The 24,772-nt window shown below is 40.1% G+C and overlaps 1 protein-coding gene across 1 annotated transcript; it reads left to right on the top strand.

Annotated features, from left to right (window-relative positions):
* The first annotated feature begins 219 nt into the window (after positions 1 to 219).
* fbxo28 (F-box protein 28) lies at positions 220 to 22,503 on the top strand. The gene is made up of 5 exons (XM_067609240.1): positions 220 to 434; positions 5,306 to 5,415; positions 8,973 to 9,111; positions 10,243 to 10,438; positions 18,248 to 22,503. The coding sequence occupies exons 1-5, from the start codon at positions 246 to 248 to the stop codon at positions 18,757 to 18,759; spliced, it is 1,146 nt and encodes a 381-aa protein (XP_067465341.1). The 5' UTR covers positions 220 to 245; the 3' UTR covers positions 18,760 to 22,503.
* Positions 22,504 to 24,772: the final 2,269 nt, after the last annotated feature.

Here is a 24,772-nt window from a genome sequence, read left to right as displayed (position 1 = left end):
AACTGTCTGTTTTGTATTTTCTGTTTCCATTCGGCCACTTCAGCTTTTTCTTGCTCCTGTTCTGTTTTCTAATTTTCGAATCATAAGCTGATATTTTGTGCCTGGATTTGGCGTCTTTCAGATCAGTTAGTAAAAAATTGGTTCGTCTCTTGTTCCGTAAACAATTGTTTTACATCGCAAGGGGAAAAACTGCACGCTAGCTTCCCAATTTAACGTCACTTCCGCCTCCTCCTTAGCAAACCAAGATGGCGGCCGTCGTGGAGAGAGTTGATGGATGTGTTGGGTCCTTGGACGCAGACGCGGTGTCACCGAGACAGTCCACCCCTCCACCGGACCAGCCGCACCAGAACAACCCGCTGTTAGGGCTGCCCATCGTGGCCATTGAGACTATTCTCAATTTTCTGTCTTACGACGAAATCAGCTTGCTGCGCTCGGTAAGGAGAACAAAAACAAGCCAGCTGAAGGGAAACAAAACTAACGTTTAATGGTAGTCACATGTACTGCTTATCTTTGGTTGTTGGTTCTGTAAACTCTTCGTAGAAATATCTGTGCAGAGTATTTAAAGCCTGTGTTTCATGTCTGTGCAGCCGTCTGATTGCAGCCATGGCCCGCAGTGCTCATTGTGCTGTTATCTAATTAGCCTAGCTGAGCAGAGCCTGGAATACACGACACTCCACAAACACACACCACTAACACTCCACAAACACACACTACTAACTTTCCACTAACATTCCACAAACACACACCATTAACTCACCACTAACACACCACTGACACATCAAGAGATGAATGTTGATCAGAGAAGGGATGAGGAGTCTCAAACTAGACTCTGGATGTATATTACTCCTGTAAATTACAGATATTCCTGCACTGCAGAGTAGACACTGCCTGCCCTTTTTGGATCCTTCTCTGGTCTGTTTGCACATTGCAGCTCTCCCAACAGTCCCTTCTCTTACTTCTGCTACATGCCTTGTTGGGATGTTTTGATTAGGAGTCATAAAAGGGGACATGGACTTTGTTGTTAGCAGTTGTGTACCTCATTGCAATACTTTTCTTCGCAAAATTTTCAGCTTCAGTCTGTGCCTTTCATGTAATCCTTGTCCTGCATGGATGGATTAAAGGCAAATGAGCCCCTAGCCACAGACAGGTAATGGGCCCCCTCCTAACCACCAGGCCACCCTTCCACATTGTTTTAAAATTATTAAAGGAAGTCTGTGAAGCAGATTCTCTTTTCATCACACAGAATAGCACCGTGTGAAGAAAACCTTATGCTGAGGGTCTAAGGATAGAGAGTGTATGCTGTTCAGATTGTAAAGCCCCTTGAGGAAAATTTGTGATTATTGGGCTATATAAATGAAATTGACTTCACCTGACTATTCTGCTGTCAAACAATGATATAGCGTTGCTAGTGTTAATGTAGGCTTAAGTATATATTGTGCAGTGGGACATCCCTACTTTTTTCAATTTAATTTTATTTATATAATGCCAAATCTCAGGGCACTTCTCACACAGAGTCTATACCGGACTCTTTATTTTACAGAGAGCCAACATTCCCCCATGAGCAAGCACTTGGTGACAGCGGCAAGGACAAACCCCCCTTTTTAACGGGAGGAAACCTCCAGCAGAACCAGGCCCTAGGTGGGCAGCTGTCTTTCTGTACCGGTTGGGTTGAGAGGGGGAGGGGGGAAAGAGACACAGAGGCATAATAAAAACAACAACAATAACAATAACAACAATAATAATTAAAGCTGCAAGCAGTGATGATCAGGCCCTCGCACCTTTGCCAACATTGTGCGCACTGCAGGCGAAGGGCTTTTATTGCAGGTATGCAGATGTGTTCAGGACAGGCTCCTATCAGACGTTGCAGGAAGGAATTAAATATCACTTCCTCTGTCCACTATGTTATGCTAGAGAACACCCACTAATCATACATCATGTTGCTGTATAACATGTGTAGACTGAAACCATGTAAATTCCATGTGAATCAGATGATGTTCGTCATATAAGGCTGACTTCCTATTGTCAGTAGGTGGCGCTATGACTACGACTCAATATTGACATGTAAATGTGTTCAAGCTAGGACTCTTATCAGGCATTAGACATTTGGTGAAGGGTGGGCAATGTACATTCAAGTTACAACAACTTCCTGCTTCATGGTGAAACATCAAAGTTCGCCGCAATGCCACAGCAACATTGTATAATGAAGAGTCAAGATTCTGATGACTTTTCATCGTGAAGGTCTTTCGATGACACTGACCAAATTTGAAGTCGGTTGAGTTTAATCTCTAGGAGGAGTTTGTTTGAAAAAAAATCCTTGTAAATTGCAAAAACAGCGCTAAAATTGCAACTTAAATTTAAAATGGCTGACTTCCTGTTGGACTTCGGGTATGGCTCCAAGATGCTTTTTTGTATATCTGGACATGATACAACTACCAAATTTCGTTCAAACATGAAATTTAAGAAAGATCTGACCGTGGAGTGGAGTTACAACAATTTATTTTGCAATGGCGAAACATCAAAATTCGCCATGTCGCCACAGCAACGGCGTTCAATGAAAACTCACAATCTTCACAATGTAGCATCATCAAGGTCTTAAGGCTTTTCTGACCAAATTTGAAGTAGATGTGTTCAAACTGCTAGGTAGAGGTTGCAAAAGTTCAGCTCCTGTAACTTACCGTTACCACTAGGTGACGCTATGACTATGATTCAATATTGACATTTATTTGTTCAGGACCCTTATGAAGCATGAGAAATTTGTGGCAGATTGGACGATGTTCGTTAAAGTTACAACAACTTCCTGTTTCACAGTGAAACATCAAAGGTTGCCTCGTCGCACAGCAAGGGCATTCAGTGAAAACTCCTGGAACAACCCCTGGAAATGGCAAAAACTGTGATAAAATTGCACATTAAATTCAAAATGGCCAACTTCCTGTTCAACTTGGGGCATGGCTCCAAGAGGCTTTTTTGTGAGTCTGGACATGATACATGTGCTTACCACATTTGGTTCACATACGTGAAATTTAACATGTACAAATTGAAAGTGCTCTGATAAATGGGACTTAAACCAGCTTAATGCAGTTCCTTTAATGGCAATTAAATGTTCCAGTCCCTGTAATAGGATGTGATGGTCAATGGTGTCAAATGTGGCACTAAGATCTAACAAGAGAAATACGGAGAGAAATCTTTTGTCTGATGCAATTAGATCATTTGTAACTTTCACCAGTGCTGTTTCTGTGCTATGATGCGCTCTAAATCCCGACCGAAAGTCCTCAACTATTGTTATGTAGAAGGTCACACGACTGATTGGCGACTGCTTCTCGCTGAATCAAGAGTAGGATTTTTAAGAAGAGGTTTAATTACAGCTACTTTAGAGGACTGTGGTACATAGCCTGTTACTAAAGACAGATTGATCATGAGAGCTATAGGAATACATGGATCAATAGAGTTATGACTCTTTGTCAGTCTGGCCAACGTGCTGAAAAAGAATCTAGGGCTGTTTTTATTCTCTTCTATTAATGCTGAGTAATAGGCGGCTCTGGCATTACAGAGAGCCTTCCTATATGTTTTAAGACTATCTTGCCAGACTAAGCGAGATTCTTCCACTTTGGTGGAACGCCAGATCCTTTCAAATTTTTGCCATGTTTGCTTTAATTTACAGGTTTGGGAGTTGTACCATGGAGCTAACCTCTTACGTTTTATTATCTTCCTTTTTAAAGGGGTGATGGAGTTGAGTGTCATTCGCAGTGAGCCTGCAGCACTATCAACAAGATTATCAATTTGGGTGAGACTTAAGTTAGCATAAAGGTCCTCTGTGGTATTGAGACATGGCATTGAATTCCGTACTGATGGAATTGCTTCCTTAAATTCAGCTACAGCAACATCAGATAGACATCTAGTGAAGACATTTTTGTCTAATGGCGTGCAATCCAGTAATAGGAATTCAAAAGTTATTAAGTAATGATCTGATAAAATAGGATTCTGTAGAAAAACTATTAAATATTCAATTTTGATGCCATATGTCAGAACAAGGTCTAAGGTGTGGTTAAGACAGTGAGTGGGGTTATTTATGCTCTGAGAGAAGCCATTTGAGTCTAATAATGAGATAAATGCAGTGTTAAGACTATCATTATCGACGTCCACATGAATGTTAAAATCACCTACTATAATTACTTTATCTGTACTAAGGATTAAGTTTGATTAAAAACTCTGAAAATTCAGATAAAAGGTAGAGTATGGACCAGGAGGACGATACACTATAACAAATAGAACTGGCTGTAAAGTTTTCCAGGTTGGCTGAGAGAGACTAAGAACAAGGCTTTCAAATGAGTTATGATTAAATTTAGGTCTAGGGTTGATGATTAGGCTCGAGTTGAAAATGGCTGCAACTCCTCCTCCTCGGCCGGTGTCTCGAGGTATGTGAGTATTAATATGACTGGGGGGAGTGGATTCATTTAGGCTGACATATTCTTCATGACACAGCCAGGTTTCAGTTAGATAATATAAATCAATATGATGATCTGAGATTAAATCGTTTACTAATACAACTTTAGATGACAGAGATCTAATGTTCAAGATTTTCCTATTTTTTTGTACTATTGCAGTGGTAGTGTTAATTTTTATTAGATTTTTATGAATAACTGCTCTTCTGTTTAATTGATTTAGGTGGTTGGGGGACAGACACAGTTTCTATGTGGTTTTGGGTGGGTAACTGCTGAAATGGAAGTGCAGAGAAACATGTAGGACTGCAACTCTGACTCCTGGTGTCAACTTCTGACTGAGCCAACTTTCCTCTCACCTCAAACAGAGAGTCTTGCTGAATTCTTTGGGTCTGAAAGGCCTGTGATTTTGGTTGTGACACTTTTGCATTGATGTTTGAGTCACAGAAATAATTCACTAACGAGTAAAAGAAGAACTTTGAAAAATGACGCTGGTTAAAAAAAAAAAGTACTGTGTTTTTAATCCTCAAAGAGCCTTTTATTGTCCTCTGGTGGTGGTACTTGATCCAAACAAACATGGCAAGTGAGTGGGTCAAGGAATGCATGTGCACCTTGTGAAATGGAGTAAACTTCCTGTTCACTGTACACTGGAGGGAATCATTTTGCTGTGGCAGGTCAGGAGAGTTTGTGTTGAAGACCATAGAAAGGTTTGTTAAAACATCAGTCCCCAAATTGAATCATAAATGTTAAGATGTCAATTGTAAAAATGATGATACTAGAAACTAGAGGCACTGTCCTCTATCCTTATACTCATGTGTTTCTCTCATGTACATACTCATAAAACATATCCTCTTGTCTGGCATCTCCAGGTGTGTAAGCGCATGGACATGATCTGCCAGCGTGTCCTGAATCAGGGCTTCCTGAAGGTGGAGCGTTACCACAGCCTGTGTCAGAGGCAGGTCAAGGCCCAGTTGCCCAGGTCAGTATCATACCAGCACACATTCTGCAGGAGGAAATATGTTCACTACTCTTGAGGTTTAGACACACACTGTTGAATAACGCAGACAAAATTACATCACACATACGTTTCTTTTGGGTTGCGTCAGTAATGTCAGGGCTAACCCCCTTCACTTTTCCAGCAGTTGGGGAAACAACAGACAAGACCTTTTTTGGTTTTGAGAAGCTGCAGCATTCATTAACTGACACACTGTAGTCTGTACCGTACATTTACTGCCAGATTGACAATTTACTGCTAACCTTTTCCTCTAAGGAGCTACGCTACCAAGAGTTTCTCAGGCAATGACACAGATGTTGACTCACGTTTCAGAACAGCACTGCATAGAGACTCCCAAATGTTATAGATTTCCAATTGAATAGATATTCGGTGTTATTTTTGGCATTAAAAAACAGAATTTTTTTGGCCTGGTGGGCGTTGTCTTTGGCCTGCCGGCCTGCTACGCCTGTTTGCCTGTTATAGGCAAACACTGCTGAGAATGGACTTTTCAGTGAAGTAAGTTCAGTAAGTAAGTAGTCTTGTGTCCAGCAGGAAAAGTTTATTCCTTTTACAAGGTAATTGAACATTTTTGTGGAAAATCCACATCTGACAAAAATTATTACACAAAGCAGGGTATTGGGTGTCTGAAGAGGATCTTTAAAATGATCATTATTATATTACAAAAAGAACATAATGTTTATCTACTATTAATTCCTCAAGACTGAATAGACTTTCATAGACTGAAAGTGCTTACAGCCCGATACAACAGTCAGAAGAAAATAGACTGGAAGTCTAAAAAATGCAACTGAAATGCAGTTGGTGTCCACCGGACATGGTTACATTGTGTTGAAGTTGCACACCTCTGTTCCAGTGCGCACTGGAGGTGTGCACATAGAGGATGGGTTCATTCCAATACCCAACTACAGTATTTGCAAGTAGTCAAGTGGCTAGTTGTGTGACGTATTTCCAGTTACTGCCACAGTGCCTAAGTACCTTTTTTAAGACCTCAATGTGGAGGTTTATCAGCACTCACTTGGACACTCTTGATTAATAAGGATGTCCCATCATTCACGCAAATGCAAATACTGTATATGGCACAATCAAACTTAGATGATTTGTTGAAGCAGGAGTTGGATCAACTGAACAGTAATACAGTCGCAGTCAGGTGATTGTGACTGTAATGTGTAAAAAAACACACATTCAGGAGAGGACAAAGCAATTAAATAGTTATCTAGAAGCATGTAGGTTTAGTGTAGGCTATATTAAAGAGACTTGATACAATATTATTTTGAATGGTTTCCATCTTACATTTTTCACAAATGGAACATATTTCTCAAAATCCTTGATAATGGATATGATATTTAGTATTTATCTTGACAGTGTCAGATATGCAATATTAGTCTAATCAGTCCCATGAAGAAGAATAGATTGTTAATATTACATGATAACCACCTGTGGAGTTTCTGCTCCAAGTAAAAATATTTACACTGAATCCAACTTTCATAAACTTCAACTTCTTGTCTGTGGGTTATTGTCGGTTCTAAAACCAGCCTGTAGGCACACCACAGCCAATAGCTGGACTAGTGTTGTGCGATATACTATGGTGAACTGTACGATACACTTGGCTCTCAATACCATTTTGAAGTATTGTCAAGAAAAGTGTTCTTCCAATGTGGATTAAGTGGACTGTGTGTTGGTACATTTCAGACTTGGTACACACTTTCCTAGTACCTGGTGATGCGTGAATGCATGGGTGTTGGAACAGACCCGAGGTGTCTCTCCTGACTGCCTCCTCTTACAGCATGAAGAACCATAACTGGCTGCTTGCTTAGTTAATAGTAGGGCTGCTCAATTTTGGCAAAAATCATAAACACAATTATTTTGGTCAATATTGAGATCACAATTATTTAACACGATTACTCATTGACCTTGGTAACATCATGCATTTATTGAACTTTTTTAAAAAACTATAAATAAATATAAAAGATAAATATATAAAATATAAAATATAAATTAGATCAAAATAAATAAGATCAACTATGTTGAAGTGCGTTTCCAAAACCTACTACTAAAAAAACTACTAAACATATAATATATAAAAATAATTAAAATAATAAAATAAATTAGACCAAAATAATTGAGGTCATGTTATTTTAGTGATAGTCAAGATGCATGTTGTGTGGAGAGTGATCAATACTAAAATGATCATTCATCATGGTGCTTTGAGAAACAAGAGGTCTGACAGAAATCATTGAATTGATTGTATTATCATGCAGTGTGTGTACATGTGCTTGAGTAACCAGGTTACAGTCGGTTTTCTCCAGAAAGCTGATTTCTTAACTGTCATGTGAACAAGAAACCTGCTTTCTGTAATCAGAGTATGGGATTAGAGAAACCTGGCTTCCACAGGTAGATTTTACTCCCTGGAGAACACAGATTTCTCAGTCATGTGTACGTGTAACCAGGTTTCTAATCAGCTCTATACAAGTAAGCATATGTACAATAACAGACTGCAGAGAAAGCGCACCTCCGAGCAGCTGGATGAAAGGAGAGATCATTACACAGAGCGAAGCATCCGTGTATCTACAGAAATAGCCTCCAAAGTCTGACTGAAACTAAAACAAAGTAGCTGTAGATGTCTAAATAAGTCAGTTTCCACCGCTTAACGTTTGACTGTTAAATTCAGACACGTTCTGGTTGTGAAGAGCTCTGGCTGTCTGTCTGTCTGTCACTGTGCTGTCCAGCTGCACCGACATATGATCCTCTGGATTTATAATACAAAACAAAACCAGAGCATCATTGCAGAACAAAATTCAGCACAATAATCGTCTCACCTCGATTATCTTGTTTTCATGACGTTGGAAGCCAAAATCGTAATTGAAAATAAAATCTGATTACATAATATGCATATCCATATGCATACACAAATGAGTAAGTAATAGTAAAACATAAAGCTTTCAGGACACTCAAAGGCCTGAGAGAACATGTGGGTCTTAAGTTTAATCTTAAAACTGTCTACAGAAGGGGAACACTTCATTTCAAAAGAAACTGTTCCAAAGTTTTGGAGCAGCTACGGCAAATGCACGGTTGCCCTTACTCAGCCTCGATCGAAGGACAGCCAGGAGCAGCTGGTCTGAGGATCTCAGAGATCTGGGGTTAAACTCAGTCCTATACTTGACTGGTAGCCAATGCAGGGACACCAGTACAGGTGTGATGCAGTCTCTCTTCCTGGTACCAGTTAGTAACCTAGCAGCAGCATTCTGCACTAGCTGTAAGCCAGACAAGGATGACTGGCTAATACCCAAATATAGAGCATTGCAATAGTCCAGTTGCGAGGAAATTACTATCCCCCAGTATACTATCCCCCAGTATACTATCCCCCAGAAAACTCTACTTTAGAAACTTCAAGTTTCTCAAAAACTAAAGCTATCAGGGAAGTAGTGATGCAGAGTTGTAAATGATGGGAAATGGGAAACATGTTAAATAAAAGATCTTCTAAAAGAAGATGGCCTGCTGTCTGCTGTGTTTATCATTGTTTCCAGGCGAGAGTCGGAGAGGAGAAACCATTCGCTGGCTCGTCACGCTGACATTCTGGCTGCCGTGGAGACGCGCCTTTCTCTGCTCAACATGACCTTCATGAAATATGTTGACTCCAACCTCTGCTGCTTCATCCCTGGAAAGGTTAGCTCTACTGCCACTGGTCTATAAAACAGTGGTAACAGCAGTCTTACCGTGGAAAGGCTTCTTTTCAGTAACAGCAAACTCACATTCCTCAGTTGTATTTTATGCCATGATGTGATGTCTTAGTTGTCCTCATAGATTCTACACAAAGTTTTGGCTCTTGGACAATAATCTGTCCCCATCCTTTAAAGAAGATATGAGCGTCTATAAAGAGATGTTTGAAGAAGGAAAGTTATTTTTTTCCAGCTCTTATCTGAATCAGGAATATGCCAGCGTCTCCTTTTCTTTTTTTATTATTTGTTCAGAACAATTTGAGTATTTAGTTGTGAAAACAACTGGATACCTATTGAAATTTATTCAATAGCAAAATGAATATGATTTTGTTAGTTTCTCACCATAGAGGTTTCATGTTTCTTTTATAATCTTAAGCAAATGCGCTCAATTCTATCGAACTGACTGTGAGGAATTCTATATTTTTTAGGAAAGTCAGGTCTTGGTTAATTATTTTGGTCAGTTGTTAAAGGTTGTTATAACAAATATTGAATAAAACAACGACACTAAATATTTTTTTCAACAGACAAGTGATGTTATGTTGAAGGCTGGTCATTTGATTTATTACAACTGATTATGAATGAGGTTTTCTTACTCCTGAAGTTTCACTTCAGCTCCTAGTTTAATTAGTTATTATACAAACCTATGTTCTCCTTTGGGTCAAACACAGGTTGAAGTTGTGTAATCCTGCATCAGGTTTTATGTATGAAAGTGACATGACAGGTGGATAAGTTTGATACATGTAGTTTCACTGCCATCTGCACTGATTCTGTGCTAGCTGAACTGAACTTGTCCCCTAAGTGCACACATTTTAAATTCTGCATGTTTGAAGGTAGACAAATATGTGTTGTCTCAATCAAAAAGCTGTTCAGCTGCCCCTGCTTTTCTACAAAATGGGGCTGACTTAGAAAAAGTTGGACTCACTGGCTGTAGTTGTCAGACCTGGCCAGCAGAGGGCCCACTGAGATTACCAGGGGTGTAAAAAAGCCATCAGTGTTTTAGTCATATCTATTGTGTATTTTCTGGTTTTGTGTCTTATTTATGATGTCCCCCTGATCATGTGCTGTTGTATGTTGTCAGGTGATAGATGAAATTTACCGCGTGCTGCGCTACGTGAACTCTACTCGAGCACCCCAGCGAGCTCACGAGGTTCTCCAAGAGTTGAGGGATATTTCCTCCATGGCCATGGAGTACTTTGATGAGAAAATCGTCCCCATCCTGAAGAAGAAGCTGCCAGGTGCTGACCTGTCCGGCCGCCTTATTGGCTCTGCACCAGGTATTGGACATGTTTTTCTTCTGGCTCTGAAAAGTCAGAGGTCAAAAAAATTCACCCAAAGGAATACCTGTTCAGACAATAACATATAATGTCATTAAAACGGCAGTTCTTGCAGTTTAAAATGACAATTTAGAGTTGCACAACATTGTCAAACATGGACGCTCTTAAGCTTTTTTAGCTATTTAGATAATTAGATATGTAAATATAGGTGTTTATGTCCATAATATCTGAAAATGCAATATTGTACCTTGGTTCAACACATCTGGCAATACAAATAACTTATGCAGTTAATACTAGACTGCAAAATAGTTGCAAAGTAAGAGGAGAAGCTGGTTTGGGAGATATTTCTCCTCACTGTAAATTCCCACTTCAGAGTATTCTTTCAATGATCTCTTCAGTGTTTCTCAACATAAAAACACAAGACTCTCCTGGATAATTGAACCATATTATAGGTTTGTGTTCTGACCATCAGTTTGAATAATTTCAACTTTGTTTATGAGAAATCACCTATTTTCTGTCAGTATGGTGTGGCAGGTGGCTCTAAATACCATGATACCCATGGGCCTTTACCACCGTTACCATGGTATTGATCATATGCAAAGTTACCTCTACTGACACATTGATGTGCCTCAGCTGCCATATTGCAGCGGGGATGTGTCCGCTTTACACAGTAGAGAATGTCAGAGTTTTGTGCTGCTTTTGGATGTGCTGAGACAAATGCCAAAACCAAGGAATGATAGGTAAGTAGTTATCTTACATTATACTGTCACAAACATGTTCAATTTAATATACAGTGGAAACTTTACTTCACTTCACTTTAGCCTTATATTTTTGATTGTGAGCAGCTTTCTTAAACTGAGACAGCACCACATAGCAAAAGTCCAAACTCCTCAGCTGCAGTTTAGAAAAAACAGCTCTGTGTGTTGTTCCAGGGGTATTGATATTTAAAAGAGGACTTTCTTGTTGTGAAGTTGTGAATAAAGTGAAATTGTGGCTTTGCTGCCCTAATTGATCACCGAACAATGCAGCCAGTTAGATTTATGTCTGACTTGACCCCACTTGATGTCATGCACACAGAGGCGACAATAATCTCAAAAGATGAAGGTGGCTGCAGTTTTAAGAGTCAAAGGCAGCAGTTGCTCTCCACTGACTGCAAGACTTCAGGGCATGATGGGAAACACCTAGCTGTCACCTGATCAAAGAGCTAATTGGCTTAGGTGTTTGATCAACAACATGACATTTTATAGAAAGAAACAATGAGACATTTTTGATTAATTGTAGAGTCTGATATTGTATTATAAAGTTTAATTTAACTGAGTGAATGTTGTGTAGTTGATGGCAGGTTCAATCAGTCAGAGAGAATGAATACAGTAGTTTATACATAGCTATTACAGATTACAATGTTCCTTCATTCTTGTGTTATGAAGCAACATAAACCTTTTGGTAACAAGTGGGATGTGAAGATTCTTAAAGAAACACCTGCAGTTTACAGATGTGAAGCCCCAACAGTCTAAATATCTGACAGATCAATAAAGTAAATTGCCTTGTATTTCTGCTTTTCCTCTCCCTGTGTATTTTGACTTTTGATTGATGCTTTGAATATCAGGATGTGAATGAGTTTGTGGTTCAAGTTGGCAGCTGATTTATGGTTGGCATGCTGAGGAGCAGATAGTGGTCCGTGTGCTACAGCGGCTCATCTTAGCATCCATCTCCATTCATGGAGATGGATGCTAAGAAGCGCATTGCTGCACACATTTAGGGTATGGACAAGTGGAGGCATGGGGACACCAATGCTTATTGCTTGATATTTTTGAGCATCTACTGTATATAGACACATACATGACTGATGAGACCACACTCAATATCTAAAATACAATAAACATTGTATTCATTTATATTTACTCAAAAATCCAGCATACAGGTGTTTCTCTCATTTACACAGTCTATGTATGAGTGCAGGTGGTGAAGATGTGTGTGTGGCAGCCACTGCCGAGTCTCCAGTGCGCTCTGTGTGCCTTACAGCACAGTCCTGTTCACTGTAGCAATTTTACACACAAAAACTATATGAGAACTAAAATTGTACTTGGTGATAAATGCATAGTATTAGAAAATATTATTAAAAATCTATTACCACTCTGTTCTGCACATCTTTAAAGTTATTTGATGTCTCCTTGGATTTTTACAATTGATGATGATGATTTCATCAGCTAGTTAACGTGGTTGAGGTGAATAGGAGTCAGCGGCACTGTGCTGCTCCATAACTGACCACGAGTATGAGCATAACACAGCCTGGCCCTCTGCACTCTGGGGGTTTGGAATGTGATGGTGAGACAGAGCATTGTGCTCAATATTTCATTCATATTTCAATAATTATATTCAATAAATCACAGACGTAATTGGTTAAGATTTGAGTTGGCTTATATCTTTTAAAATTAAAAGGAGCTTAAAATGAAATATCTGAGAGGAATCATTATACTATCTGGCTTCAATTCACCACCTCACCGTCTGCGTCGTCAATTTCCCGTCTCTATAATGTTCCTACATTCTCCCATCAAGTTTCTTTTTATAAATTCTAACTTTTTTTTTATGGGAAGTGATGTACGTTATTTGTCAAGCCCCGTTTTGTGCGTACGCAACAGTTATAAATGTGGCCCCAGATCATTTTAATAGGCTATACCCTGTCATACAGAACATCATTAAAAAAACAGTTGTTAGTGATTGATCTGATAACATTTTATTAAATGGGGATCAGATCCAACAGGATGTAAATATTTCTGTGACTTCCTGTATATTCTTGGAAGGCTGCTGGTCACTTGCCCCCTGCTGCTGCTGCTGCTGCTTGATCTCGTTGACTCTCAAGGTGAGGCGCAGTTCATCTTAAATGAGCCTGTTGTTACATGACTCACAGTTTGAGCTCTTCTACAGCTTAGATCACCATGAAACTCTCCCGGTTAAATGATCAGTACACAAGATGAATAACTGTGTAAGAAAATATCTGGTTCTTTGATTAAAAAAGTACAAGACTGTATACATAAAGATTTAGGGGTAAAAGTTAACTGCAACTCCCAAGGTGTATTTCAGCAAGAAACAGTCAATAACAAGCTTAAAATGTGGTCATGTGCACCACTAATGGCAGATGAAAGTTAAAGATTGCGGAGTTGAGAAACAGGTTTTTACAATCTGCAGCGTGAATCAGTTCACCTTCTGTTTCTGGGACACTTTTGAGTAAATAAGCAACTATGGTGCTGCATTTTGTTTACAGCTTCAAAGATAGAGCATTTTGAAATGCATTATGCCATCCATGGCTTCTTCTCCATAGCAACAGCAGCAGCAGAGGCCCATGGATATTGTTGTATTCTTAGCTGTCCACCAAAATCAGACAAAATGTCATTTCTCAGAAACAAAGTTGAAATAATGTAAACTGGTGGTCAGAATATAAACATATAGGGTTGTTGCATTATCCAAAGGGGTCCTGAGTTCCTATGTCCAGTACATCAAGGACATTGTTTAAAGAAAATTTTGAAATGGGAAGTCAGAATGGGGAAATACACTTCTGGAACCAGCGGCTCTCCCACTTCACAGCTGGGTGTGTGTATGTATCTGTGTTCTACCAAACTGATATCAGATTATTTGTGAGTGCCCACAAACGGCCGTCTGTTCTGTAGCCTTTGTTAAGGTTGTTCCACGGGCTTTCATGTCACATGTTGAAGTTTCATATTCGCGCTCAAACAGTGTGATGACCCCTGAGTCATCTTGCATTGCTGTGCGGTTCACCTGCCTCTCTGTTCACCCTGCAGGTGGATCATTACGGTAACCTGGGTACCTGGGGGGCCCCAGTGTTCCCAGGTTATTTAAGCCTGGCTGCAGTGCATATATCTCTCTCTGCCACTGTGCCCCATGGCTGCTGCAGCTCTCTCTCCTTTTCCCCTTCAGGCACCCATTTGTTTGATTTAGTATGTTGTTTTAAGTTATTCTTATGCCTTTGTTTTGCACCTTACAACACACACACACACACACATCTTACACTCATGCACACCATACATCACTGACGCTACTGATATCTACTTCCCATGCTTTAACTTTAGTTCTCTAATTAGGGCCTGAGCACAAAAGTGCCAGAGGCCCAACAGTCCCTGGCACTAAAAGTGCAAGGAACCTATTGTTTTTGTAGAGATCATTTGGACTGAAGCAAAAAAGTGCAAGGCACCCAATGGTTCCTGTAACCACCGGGCCCCTGTAGTGATGTTTTTCCTTGGAGTTGCATCTGTTTGTTTGTTTGTTTGTTTGTTTTTGTAGTGTTGTGGCGACATAGTTAATGTCAGTTGTTTTCAGACAACTGTCTCAGGGGCACATCTGTGTGATTTTGCCACTTATGTCAATGAGCAGAAGCCTTCCCCCACACTTAAAACAGATGAATTAACTGATGATTTTGTGTTGACACATAAAGGTAGTTTTTTTTTTAGAGATGTGCCCATGGGATGATTGGAGAAGTAGAGAAGGTAATTGTGGTAACTTCCGTGGTGGTGCAAAATTTTCCCCTAGTTCCTTACGTAAGTCTGCATTTATGGGGTGACCTGAGGGTGCCAGTGTGTGTAATTACTGCCATGGGGAGGGTCACTGGAAGGACAAGTGTCAGCTGTTGAAGTCAAGAACTAAGCGTCATTCACTGTCACCTCCATGTCACTCACCTTTGCATTGGTGTTGTTTGCCATCACATGCTCCACCTATGCTATGCTCTACAGTTTTGGAGCAGAAACCGTTGTGTGGATTTGAGTACTGGTTCTGGCCTGAGTCTCAAAACTGGTTATGGTTTTGAGCTGTTCGTTAGCGATGCTGTTGTGTCCTTGGTTAGTGGTGACAAGTGTGCTCCAATTAAGGTATTGCATGACACAGGTGGTAAACACTCATTTATTGTGGAGTCGGTGCTGCCTTTTTCACCCGCTTCAGGAAGGAGGGATTTTGTACTGATGAAGGGTATGGAGCTGAGCTTAATTCCTTTACCGTGTCATTATATTGTGCTGGATTGTGAGCTGGTACAGGGCATGGGTCTGTTGGGGTGCGCCCCAGGTTGCCCATGTGGTTATTTTTTTTTGGGCAACAACCTGGCTGGTAGTGCTGTGTGGGCCGATGTGCTGTCATCTCCTGTGATTATTTCCAAATCACTAGTGTCTGGGGAGCCGGAGTAGAGTGATTAGAGTGATCCAGGGGTTTTTTCAGCCTGCGCCGTGACGCATGCACTGAGCTCTAGCATGTCTGCTCCAGACCTGCCTGATCCAGGTGTTTGCTCAGCCTGCACTGTGATGTGCACAAAGAGTTGTGACGTCTGATCCAGACCTGCCTGTTTTGGGGTGCAGTAAAGGTATAGTGCCTGCAGACCATGTGGTTTCACTGCCTGATCTTCCTCCACCGGTTTCGAGGGAGGATTGGGTGTCAGAAAGCTGATTCATCTCTGTCCGATTTGTGGGTTGAGGCTTGGCTGGTTGAAAAAGTAAGAGACGTTGCTCATGGTTACTTTGTCCAGGGAGACCTACTGGTGAGAAAGTGGGTGCTCTGTGATGGTGAGTTTGTTGATGAAGCGATTTTTCAGGTTGTGCTGAGTAACTTAAGTGATGTGGTGTTGCAAACCGTTCATGATGGCTGTGGACATTTGAAGGTAAAGAAAACGTATCAACGTGTCCTGCGGTGTTTCTTTTGGCTTCGGTTAAAGCACCATGTATCCGAGTTTGTCAGGACATGCCGTGCTCACTGGGACACTGAGTCAAGTTGTCGAGCCTGTTCCTCATTGTCCCATTTCAGCCGTTAGTCAGCTGTTTGGGCATTTGATCTTCGAGTGTGAAGTGGTTTTGGAAGTTACACAGGCTGATGTGAAAAATCTGTCTGCTGCACATGTGATTGATTCTGTGTTTACAGATCTTGAGGTTCCTGCTGTGTGTTTGGACGGTGAGAGGGACCTTAAAGCTCCTGATCCTGATGTTCCTGTTAAGTGCGGTAGGATAAAGCACACTTGCATAGCTTTGCAGAATGGGACATCCTTCAGCTAAGACTAAAGCTTTTTGAACCTGCCAGGGTGGGTTAAATAGCCCAGGGGATTCATGGAGGGCTTGTGTGTTTTTTCTTTCTGCTTTGTAAGTTGTTTTTGTTTTGCTCTGGGTTTATTTAGTCAGTTAGTGATATAGTGTAGTTGGCCGTTTCATCCTGCCTTTTGGATTGCTCTTGCCTCACCTGTTTTCTTAATTTGCTTCTGAGGATCTGAGGTTGCTGAGGATGGGTGGGGTGACAGGGGTCCGATACTTATTATTACTTATTTTCTTTATTGCCTTGTCGTTATTGGTTGTTTTTCTTTGTTTGGTAATTTGTTTTGGTTTAGTTTGGTGGTGGACCCCATATTAGGGGGGTGAGGGGTGGGGGGTTGTGATGACCCCTGAGTCATCTTGCATTGCTGTGTGGTTCAACTGTCTCTCTGTTCACCCTGCAGGTGGATCATTAGTGTAACCTGGAACACCTGGGGGCCCTGGTGTTCCCAGGTTATTTAAGCCTGGCTGCAGTGCATATATCTCTCTCTGCCACTGTGCCCCATGGCTGCTGCAGCTCTCTCTCCCTTTCCTGTTCAGACATCCGTTTGTTTGACTTAGTATGTTTGCACCTTTGCACCTTACCACACACACACACACACACACACACACACACACACACACACACACACACAATATACTCATGCATACCATACACCACTGAAGCTACTGATATCCATATCCCATGCTATACCTTTAGTTCTCTAATTTGGATTAATTTGGATTGAATAAAATATATTTTTTTTATCTTTTCCCTTTTGTTGTGGCCACTTTAACTGGGTCATAGCAACATGTACAGATCAATTAGATTATTTAAAGAAGGAAACTACTTCTACTGTTTGTTTATGTAGCCTCCAGAGCTGGGGGAAGTCTTCCTAAGGGCATCTTCCAGAAGCTCAGCAATCAGAATAGAGTGGGCTCATCGGGAGGGGGGGGCCTTAAAGAGACAGGAGCTAAAACAGCATGTTTCAGACAGAGGCTGAACTAATGGGCTGTATAAAGGATGAGTATAAGTAGCATGTGAAATCCTGCACCTTCCTCACTGTTGGTTTTGTAATTTGAACACTCGGTCATGACACAGCATGTTATTCCTGTCTGTTACCATCCTCTAGTATACACATATACACCAAATCTACACACACACACAGCAGACAACAGACTGATATCCATTACTGAAAGAGGATCACAGAATTGCAGCCGTGATTAATTACTATACTTGAAGGCTTCTAGTTACTCAAGTCAGATTCCAGTGTTTGATCACCCAAGCCTAGTATTTTAGTGTGACTCATAGATGACAAATTCTGTTGGTTTCTGCTTTATTACTGTGTCAGCTACAGTTGTTGGGGAGAGCTTGACAGATAATTGAATGGCATGTATCATTGACCCATATAGGTTAAAACATGGGTGCACACAGATATGTACAGATAAGTAACAGACCTGAAAAAAGGAGTGGTGAAACATGAAATGCAGATGCTTCTATACAGGTCGATAAATTTGTTTGTTGATCAAAAGAAAACACTCTGAAATACAGCATTCTGTTCTCTTCTCACAGTACGATTTGCTGCTTTTCTCTGTTTTATGTCATGATGAATTGAATATCTTTGGGTTTTGAATGGGAGGACAAAACAAGACATTTAAAGATGCCACCTTTTGGCTCTTGAAAACATTTATCATTGATTTTCAATTCATTATACATTGAACTCCTGAAGTGATCTGACCCACTTTCCTGTTCCCTCAGTGGCAGGTCCATCTACCTCCTTGACTACCATGTCCCTGCTGGCCAAGAACACTCCGTCACGCTCTGAGATGACCAAGGTGCAGCAGCAGGTGAAGGTGAATGGGGCATCAATGACGGTCCTGCGGAGGGAGATGCAGGAAATTCGTGTCAAGCAGTTGGAGCAGCAGAAGCAGCTGCAGGACCAGGAGCAGAAGCTGCTGGAACAGACACAGGTGATTGGAGAGCAGAACGCTCGCCTCGCTGAGCTGGAACATAAGCTCCGCGAACTGATGGACAGTAGTTCTGCTGCTATGGGGGGACCAAGGCCCAGCACAGCTGTCCCCTCCACATCCAGCACCACTGCTGTGTCTTCCACTGCTGCCAGCACATCCGTGAGTGTGTTGGCAAGTGGCAGCATGGTTGCAGCCTCTCTACCCAGAGAGCCAGAGGGTGAGGGAGGGTCATCGCTCAAACGCAGCAGAAAGAGCTCAGACCTTCCACGACAGTCCAAACGGCTGCGCAGCAAGAAATAAGAGACTCAGTGTGTCATTTAGTTTTTGGTTTCAAGGTCTGACTCTGACACCTTATCCCCCCCCCAGCAACACTCATGACCTGTACTGTCTGTGAGATGAGTCAGTAGTATCCCTGTATGCTTTGCCAGTGTCACCCCCCCCCCCCCCCCCCCCCCAAACACACACATAATGTACTGCAAACACTTCTGTGGGTGCTGAATTTGACAATAGTGTTAAATGACTGACTGTTGTCCACAGCTAAAACACTGAGCCCAGAACGTCCACACTGACAGGGTCAACTTCTATTTTCTTTCTTTTTGTCAGCAAATCTGTGAGGTGACAGGAAACAGCTGGAGAGAGAGACAAGGAATGACATGTTGCCAGAATCAAAGATTGTGATTATGTGGTATGCGTCTTAACCAGTAGGCTACCATGGCAAGCCACAAATATTTGAATAAGTTGCATTTAATAAAAAGGCTATTAAATAGTAATTTCCTAAAGTTTTTAGTAAACGTCACTCAAATAGGAAGAAAGCAGTGTGGCTTATTGACATGTTTTTAATCATTTTTGGACAACAATGGAGCTCTCTGGCACAGAGGAATAAGATATATCAGACTTTGATATACACATTATACTTGAAAGTAGATCATTGTTGGTTTGCCTCTCCACATGAGATTTGTTGACAATAAGAAAAATATAGGTTATATTCATGCCTATCCTATCATGTCTTAGCCACTTAACTAAATCAAAGTATAGGCAGGTGGTCGGCCGTTTGTAGCTAAGAAGACTATTTAATGAAGGTTAGATTAAAATGACTTTTTAATGTAGATGCTTTTCTAAGAGGCTCATATGTTTGCAAAAATTTGGAATTACAAAACAGAAATTCTGATGGCCCATGAGTAGACTCTTTTCACAGACATTTTGACTTTTCAAAGCAGGAAAAGCACAGATGGAATTAATAACATTAATGATGGCTGCATTCCATTTAGGTGGGCCAGTTCCAGGCTATGGTATTGTGCATGTTCACTCACTGAAGTGACTTATTTGGACAATTAATGGAATGGAGCCATCATTAATGTTATTATTTACAGCTGTGCTTTTCCTGATTTAACTGGTCAAAATGTCAGCTGTGAAAAGGGTATTTTTGGTTAACAGAAGTCACATGGTTTTGCCTCACCTGTTTTCTTAATTTGCTTCTCAGGATGTATATGTGGTCAATGCAGTTCCTCTTCCTGAAATAAAATCTACAAAGAAATTTTATCTCAGAAACATGCACAACTAAAAGGATATCAGGTAAAAAATATGGTGTCTCAATGGTCCTTAAATTACAAGTTCAAGTAACTGGACCTTTATTGAAGCTGCATGTTAGGGGTAATCTGTGATCTCCTCTCCATTTTCACATGGGTCGGAAGTCAAAATCCATAAGCATTTATTTCATTCACACTTGCTTCTTCCTAATTTTGGCTAAGTGCAATAAAAATAATCTCAAAAGTAATAAGCAATTTATATTTCTCGACAGTAGCTTGGTTGTTCTATCCAAAACTGCACCTCAAATCAGGTCAGTTGGATCTGATCACTTATTGAACCACCATAAATAGGAAGAATTGGGTCTTAAAAAAGAAAAACGGCAGTGTTCAGGCAGCATTAGTCGAAGTGTCACCCTCTTAATGTTGACTCTTTCCTACTCTGCCTGGCAGAGGACCTGACATGGAGGTAGATGTTGTTTATGAAGGGACTTTGCTTTCCATTGTGCCTCAGTAACCAACTGACAGATATCATTGTTCTCTGATCCTTAGAAATGCAACAGTGATAATGGAAGTCATGGTTCTGCTGTGTATGAAAATAATTTCTTTAAAAGGTTTCCATTGAGAGAAAACCGTTCTTTAGCTCTAGTGTGCATGAAAGCACCTGATGCTAATGCACCACTTTTACATGAGAAGTTACTGTATGTGTTGTGCTAAAGAGGAAAAATATAACTGCTCTCCAATGACAAAACTATGTTTGGCATCAGTCATTTAAGGATCATACCAGTGTTTTTAAATATTTCAGCCTATTATGTATAGCTCCATACAACCAAACATTTTACAAAGTGCACTGTGTTACATTTTTTATGTGTTGTTTTGAGAGCCACTGAGTGCCATTTGTTTCACTGCAGAAACTTGCATGTCATGACTTTGCTTCAGTTTTCAAATTGAAAAAACATGGCAGCTGATCTTGAAAACATGTTCAAATTGCTCCTCATCTCTCCTCTGAAATCACTTTATCAAAATCTGAGAAATACACCATGCAATTACACAATCATGCTTTGTTTAATGCCAACAGTTTCTGGTTGAAGCCATTGTTCTTGAGGCTGGCCAAATATATTAACTTAAGGTCACTTGCTAGCTTTTTCTGGCACTTTCAACCATATCTCACAGTCTTCATCAGTTCATTACATGAAAACTCCATCCACCAATGAAGACCTGTTGAAAGCTCTGGAAAAAGCTAGAAGTGACTTTGGTTTAAGAGTATTTTGTCACATTGGACATAGTAGTTTGAAAACTGTAAGATGTGGTTGAAAGTTCTTGAAAAAAGCTAGTAATTGGGCCTTGATTTTTATTTTTTCATGAAACTTCTGTTTCCAATTTCACAACATAATCTTAGCTCAAAGGACCACTTCTTAGCTTTTCTTCAGAGCTTTCAACTTCATCTCAAAGCCTTCGTCAACTGACGGAGTTTGGTCTATTTCCAAGGTCACGAGGGAGCTTTCATGTCCAGTTCTTGAAATTTTGGAGCTCAGATCATCATGTTAACAGGTCTCAAGTTTCTGATTACTCCAACAGATACCCAGTGTTTGAAAGTGGGTGAAAACAGAGGAAAAACACTTGTATGGTCCTTAAAAGTCAAAGTATGTAAAATAGTAGTAATTTATACTATACATGTAATGATATTTAAAGGGTCTAGTCACCAAAAACATGTCTCACTTCCTCTCTAGTGGTATCTCTCCATGCAGATCATTTTTTGATTTACTTGTCCACATCGCTGAGACTTGAGACCAGAGGAAGATGAGAAAATACATTTTTGACCCTTTTTAAATAATGTCACCTTTTTAAAAAAAATGTTGCAACACCAACTTTGAAATAGAAGTTTAAAATGAGCCCATTGCAATTAGTGTAAGGGAACTACCAGAACTTGTGACTGGTTTGCAGTGACAGTAGAGGGCTACTGGAAATGTTGTTTTATATTTGTGCTCAACAGAATGGCTCAGAGTAAGATGAAATAGTTTCCCCAGCTGCAGTTCAAAAATATTTGTCTCAGCTCACATGTGCAGTAGCACTGTTCCCCTCTCCTGTGCAAACTTGTCTCTTGCCTTGTGAGGCTAGGTTAGCTGTGAGCCCATATTGTGGCTGCACTTTTGTTTGTTTTTTGTTTTTAAGCTTTTCTGTTGTTTGGATGACCTTAACCACTCATGGCATGAACTTTTGGTAAAGAAACCTTGGAAATGCAGTTCACATCTTGGTGAACACTGGCATGTATTATAAAGACACTGGGCAGCAAATCACAAGAAGATGTATAATCTAGTGGCTTAATTTGAGACTGCGTCTCAGTTTAGAAAATTGTACTGTAATCTTCATGTACTTTAAAGTGTAGATTGTGAATTATTTCATGTATGTATACCAAGGAAACTATCTTTTTGAGTTGGCCAACTTGGGGCTGTACGATTTTGTTGCACACATTACTGTTACAAATGTACAAATCAAACCTATTAAAATTCAACTTAACTTATCCACATACCTCTGCATTTTTACACCTATTACCACCTCCATTTTTCATGTAATTTTCAGAGTCTTCACTTTGCTGGTTAATTTCTATCAGTTTATGTAACTTCAGGAGACAATACAAATTTTTAACATTTTAGGCATGTGACTTAAGTTTTGCACTTTCATAAAGTTGGTGGACTTGTGAGAGACACATTAAATCGGGACTAACAGTCTACAGCCATGCTAGCAGCTCTTTGAGGATGCTAACATGCTGATGCAAAACAGGTACAATGTTAACCACATTCACCATCTTGTGTGTGTGTTAACATTAGCAGTAAACAAATTACAGGTTAGGATGCTGAGAATGTCATTAGTTTTGCAAGTATTTTGTCACAAACCAAAGTATTGTAAGTACAAATTGAAATTTTGACTGGATGATGATTGAGGTGCTAGATGAAAAGTCAGAGGATCACCAAAGTTATTACAGTTCATCCTGAATTGGGGGGTATGAATGTGTGATAATCCATCCAATAGTTGAAATATTTCAGTCTGGATGAAAGTGGTGGCCCAATTGACCGACATTCACATCCATAAAGCCTCATTGCCAGCATGGCAAAAAAGAATGGTCCAAATAAAAGTAACAGGGTGAGGTGTCTTGACTTTATGGCTCACGCTCCAAAATACGGGATCCTACATCTCCCATAAAGCAATGCATTAGGATCTTTTGTTATGCCGCATTCATGTCATGTCAGAGTAACTATATGTGCCACTTTCCATCTTATAAATAAGTGTTACATCAACATCCATGTTGTAATTATGACAGGAAAACATTGCTCAAGGCAATTAAACCCTTATTTCTTGGATATAGTGGATATAGTGTCATATTGTCAATGAACAGTATTTTTAACCCTCTCACAAACATCTGCAATTATACAGAAGTCTTTTGTTATCATGTGACATAAACAGTCACAAGTCATAAACATGGTAAACTTTCCCATCTCTATCATCAATCATATGTGATGTGCATTAGACCCTCCCTGCCAGGTAAACACCCACATCTTCCAAACTCCATACACCTAATTTTGCAACACGGGCTTTCTGTAAAAAAAAAAAAATGATTTTGACACTTTTTGTGAGCTACACTTTCCTCTGTAAGTGTCCTTGCTCACACCGCCATCTATAACTGTCCTTCATTCTTACATGGTTTTAAGCAGCTATGACAAAGTGGCACAAATAAATTGTATTACAACTTCACATCAGTATTCCAAGTTAAGGTCACATAGAATGTTCCACAACATACATCTAGTGTTTCAGGAACAGTGATGATGGATGAAAGACAGTGTTGCTTGTTCATGTGAAAGACCTCGGACCCATTGCCATGCCATCATTTTCTCATCCCATCAACTTCCTGTGGGTCAAAACAGGAAATGTTCCATTGTTTTATGTTCTACTGCAGCAGTGGCCCTGCAGTTAGATAAGCTGAAGGGGAACAGCAGGATTATTTAACGGCATTACAGCCATGGTGTATCTAGAACATTTACTGTGTTGCAGTAGGGGCAGGCAGTTACATAAATTCATACAAACTAAAATGCACTAAATGTCCAAATATTTGTCACATTAAAGTCCTTGTCAGGGCTTAGCCGGTATCCATAAAACATTTCAGACCCTTGGATCATCATTTATGAGTTGCATCTTTATTTGTTTTGTCAATTTATATTTTCAGAATACATATAATTTTTTTATGTAAAATTGAAATAAAGAGAGCGTAAAAATAAATGGGACTATAGCTTCAAGCAGCAGTGATCGGGGTCCAAGCATCTGAGTTAATATGACTTCAATAAGCACTTGAAAGCATACCACATATATGAATTTCTACATTGTTGGCAAGTAGGCCACCTGGGGATTTGCATCCCCAGAGAAGGTGACTTAATGACTGCGCCACTGGGGAGACATGGTCTTTATACACCATCTCACAAGATGAGGCAATGACATCACATGCAAAACTGGAGTAATTTTGTCTGTTTAAATTTAAAACGCTTACAACAGTCAAGATGTTGGTGATAAAATTCCTAAAAATCACATATTTGCTGGTTTCAGGTGTATTGTCAAATATTTTGGTGAAATTTGTTTAAAAAGTATATGAAATAGAAAATGTTGTACATACTAGGGATGTGCAGAGAGCCCAGTATTTGTATTTGTTTCTGTATTTGTTGAGGCAGCAAAATTATTTGTATTTGTATTTGAATAGAAGTGAAAAGAGGCTTAAAAATCCTGTTTTTGTTTTTATGATGCTT

The sequence above is a fragment of the Thunnus thynnus genome, chromosome 14, assembly GCF_963924715.1.
Source record: "Thunnus thynnus chromosome 14, fThuThy2.1, whole genome shotgun sequence".
NCBI lineage: Eukaryota > Metazoa > Chordata > Actinopteri > Scombriformes > Scombridae > Thunnus > Thunnus thynnus.
Note: the sequence above shows the minus strand (reverse complement) of the source record. Positions and strands in the feature narration are given on the sequence as shown.

Bases quoted from the DNA above. Each gene is read 5' to 3' on its own strand.
- fbxo28 (XM_067609240.1), top strand. From the start codon at position 246: ATGGCGGCCGTCGTGGAGAGAGTTGATGGATGTGTTGGGTCCTTGGAC. The intron at 5,416-8,972 runs GTCAGTATCATA...CATTGTTTCCAG, and splicing joins GTCAAGGCCCAGTTGCCCAG to GCGAGAGTCGGAGAGGAGAA. The intron at 9,112-10,242 runs GTTAGCTCTACT...GTATGTTGTCAG, and splicing joins GCTGCTTCATCCCTGGAAAG to GTGATAGATGAAATTTACCG.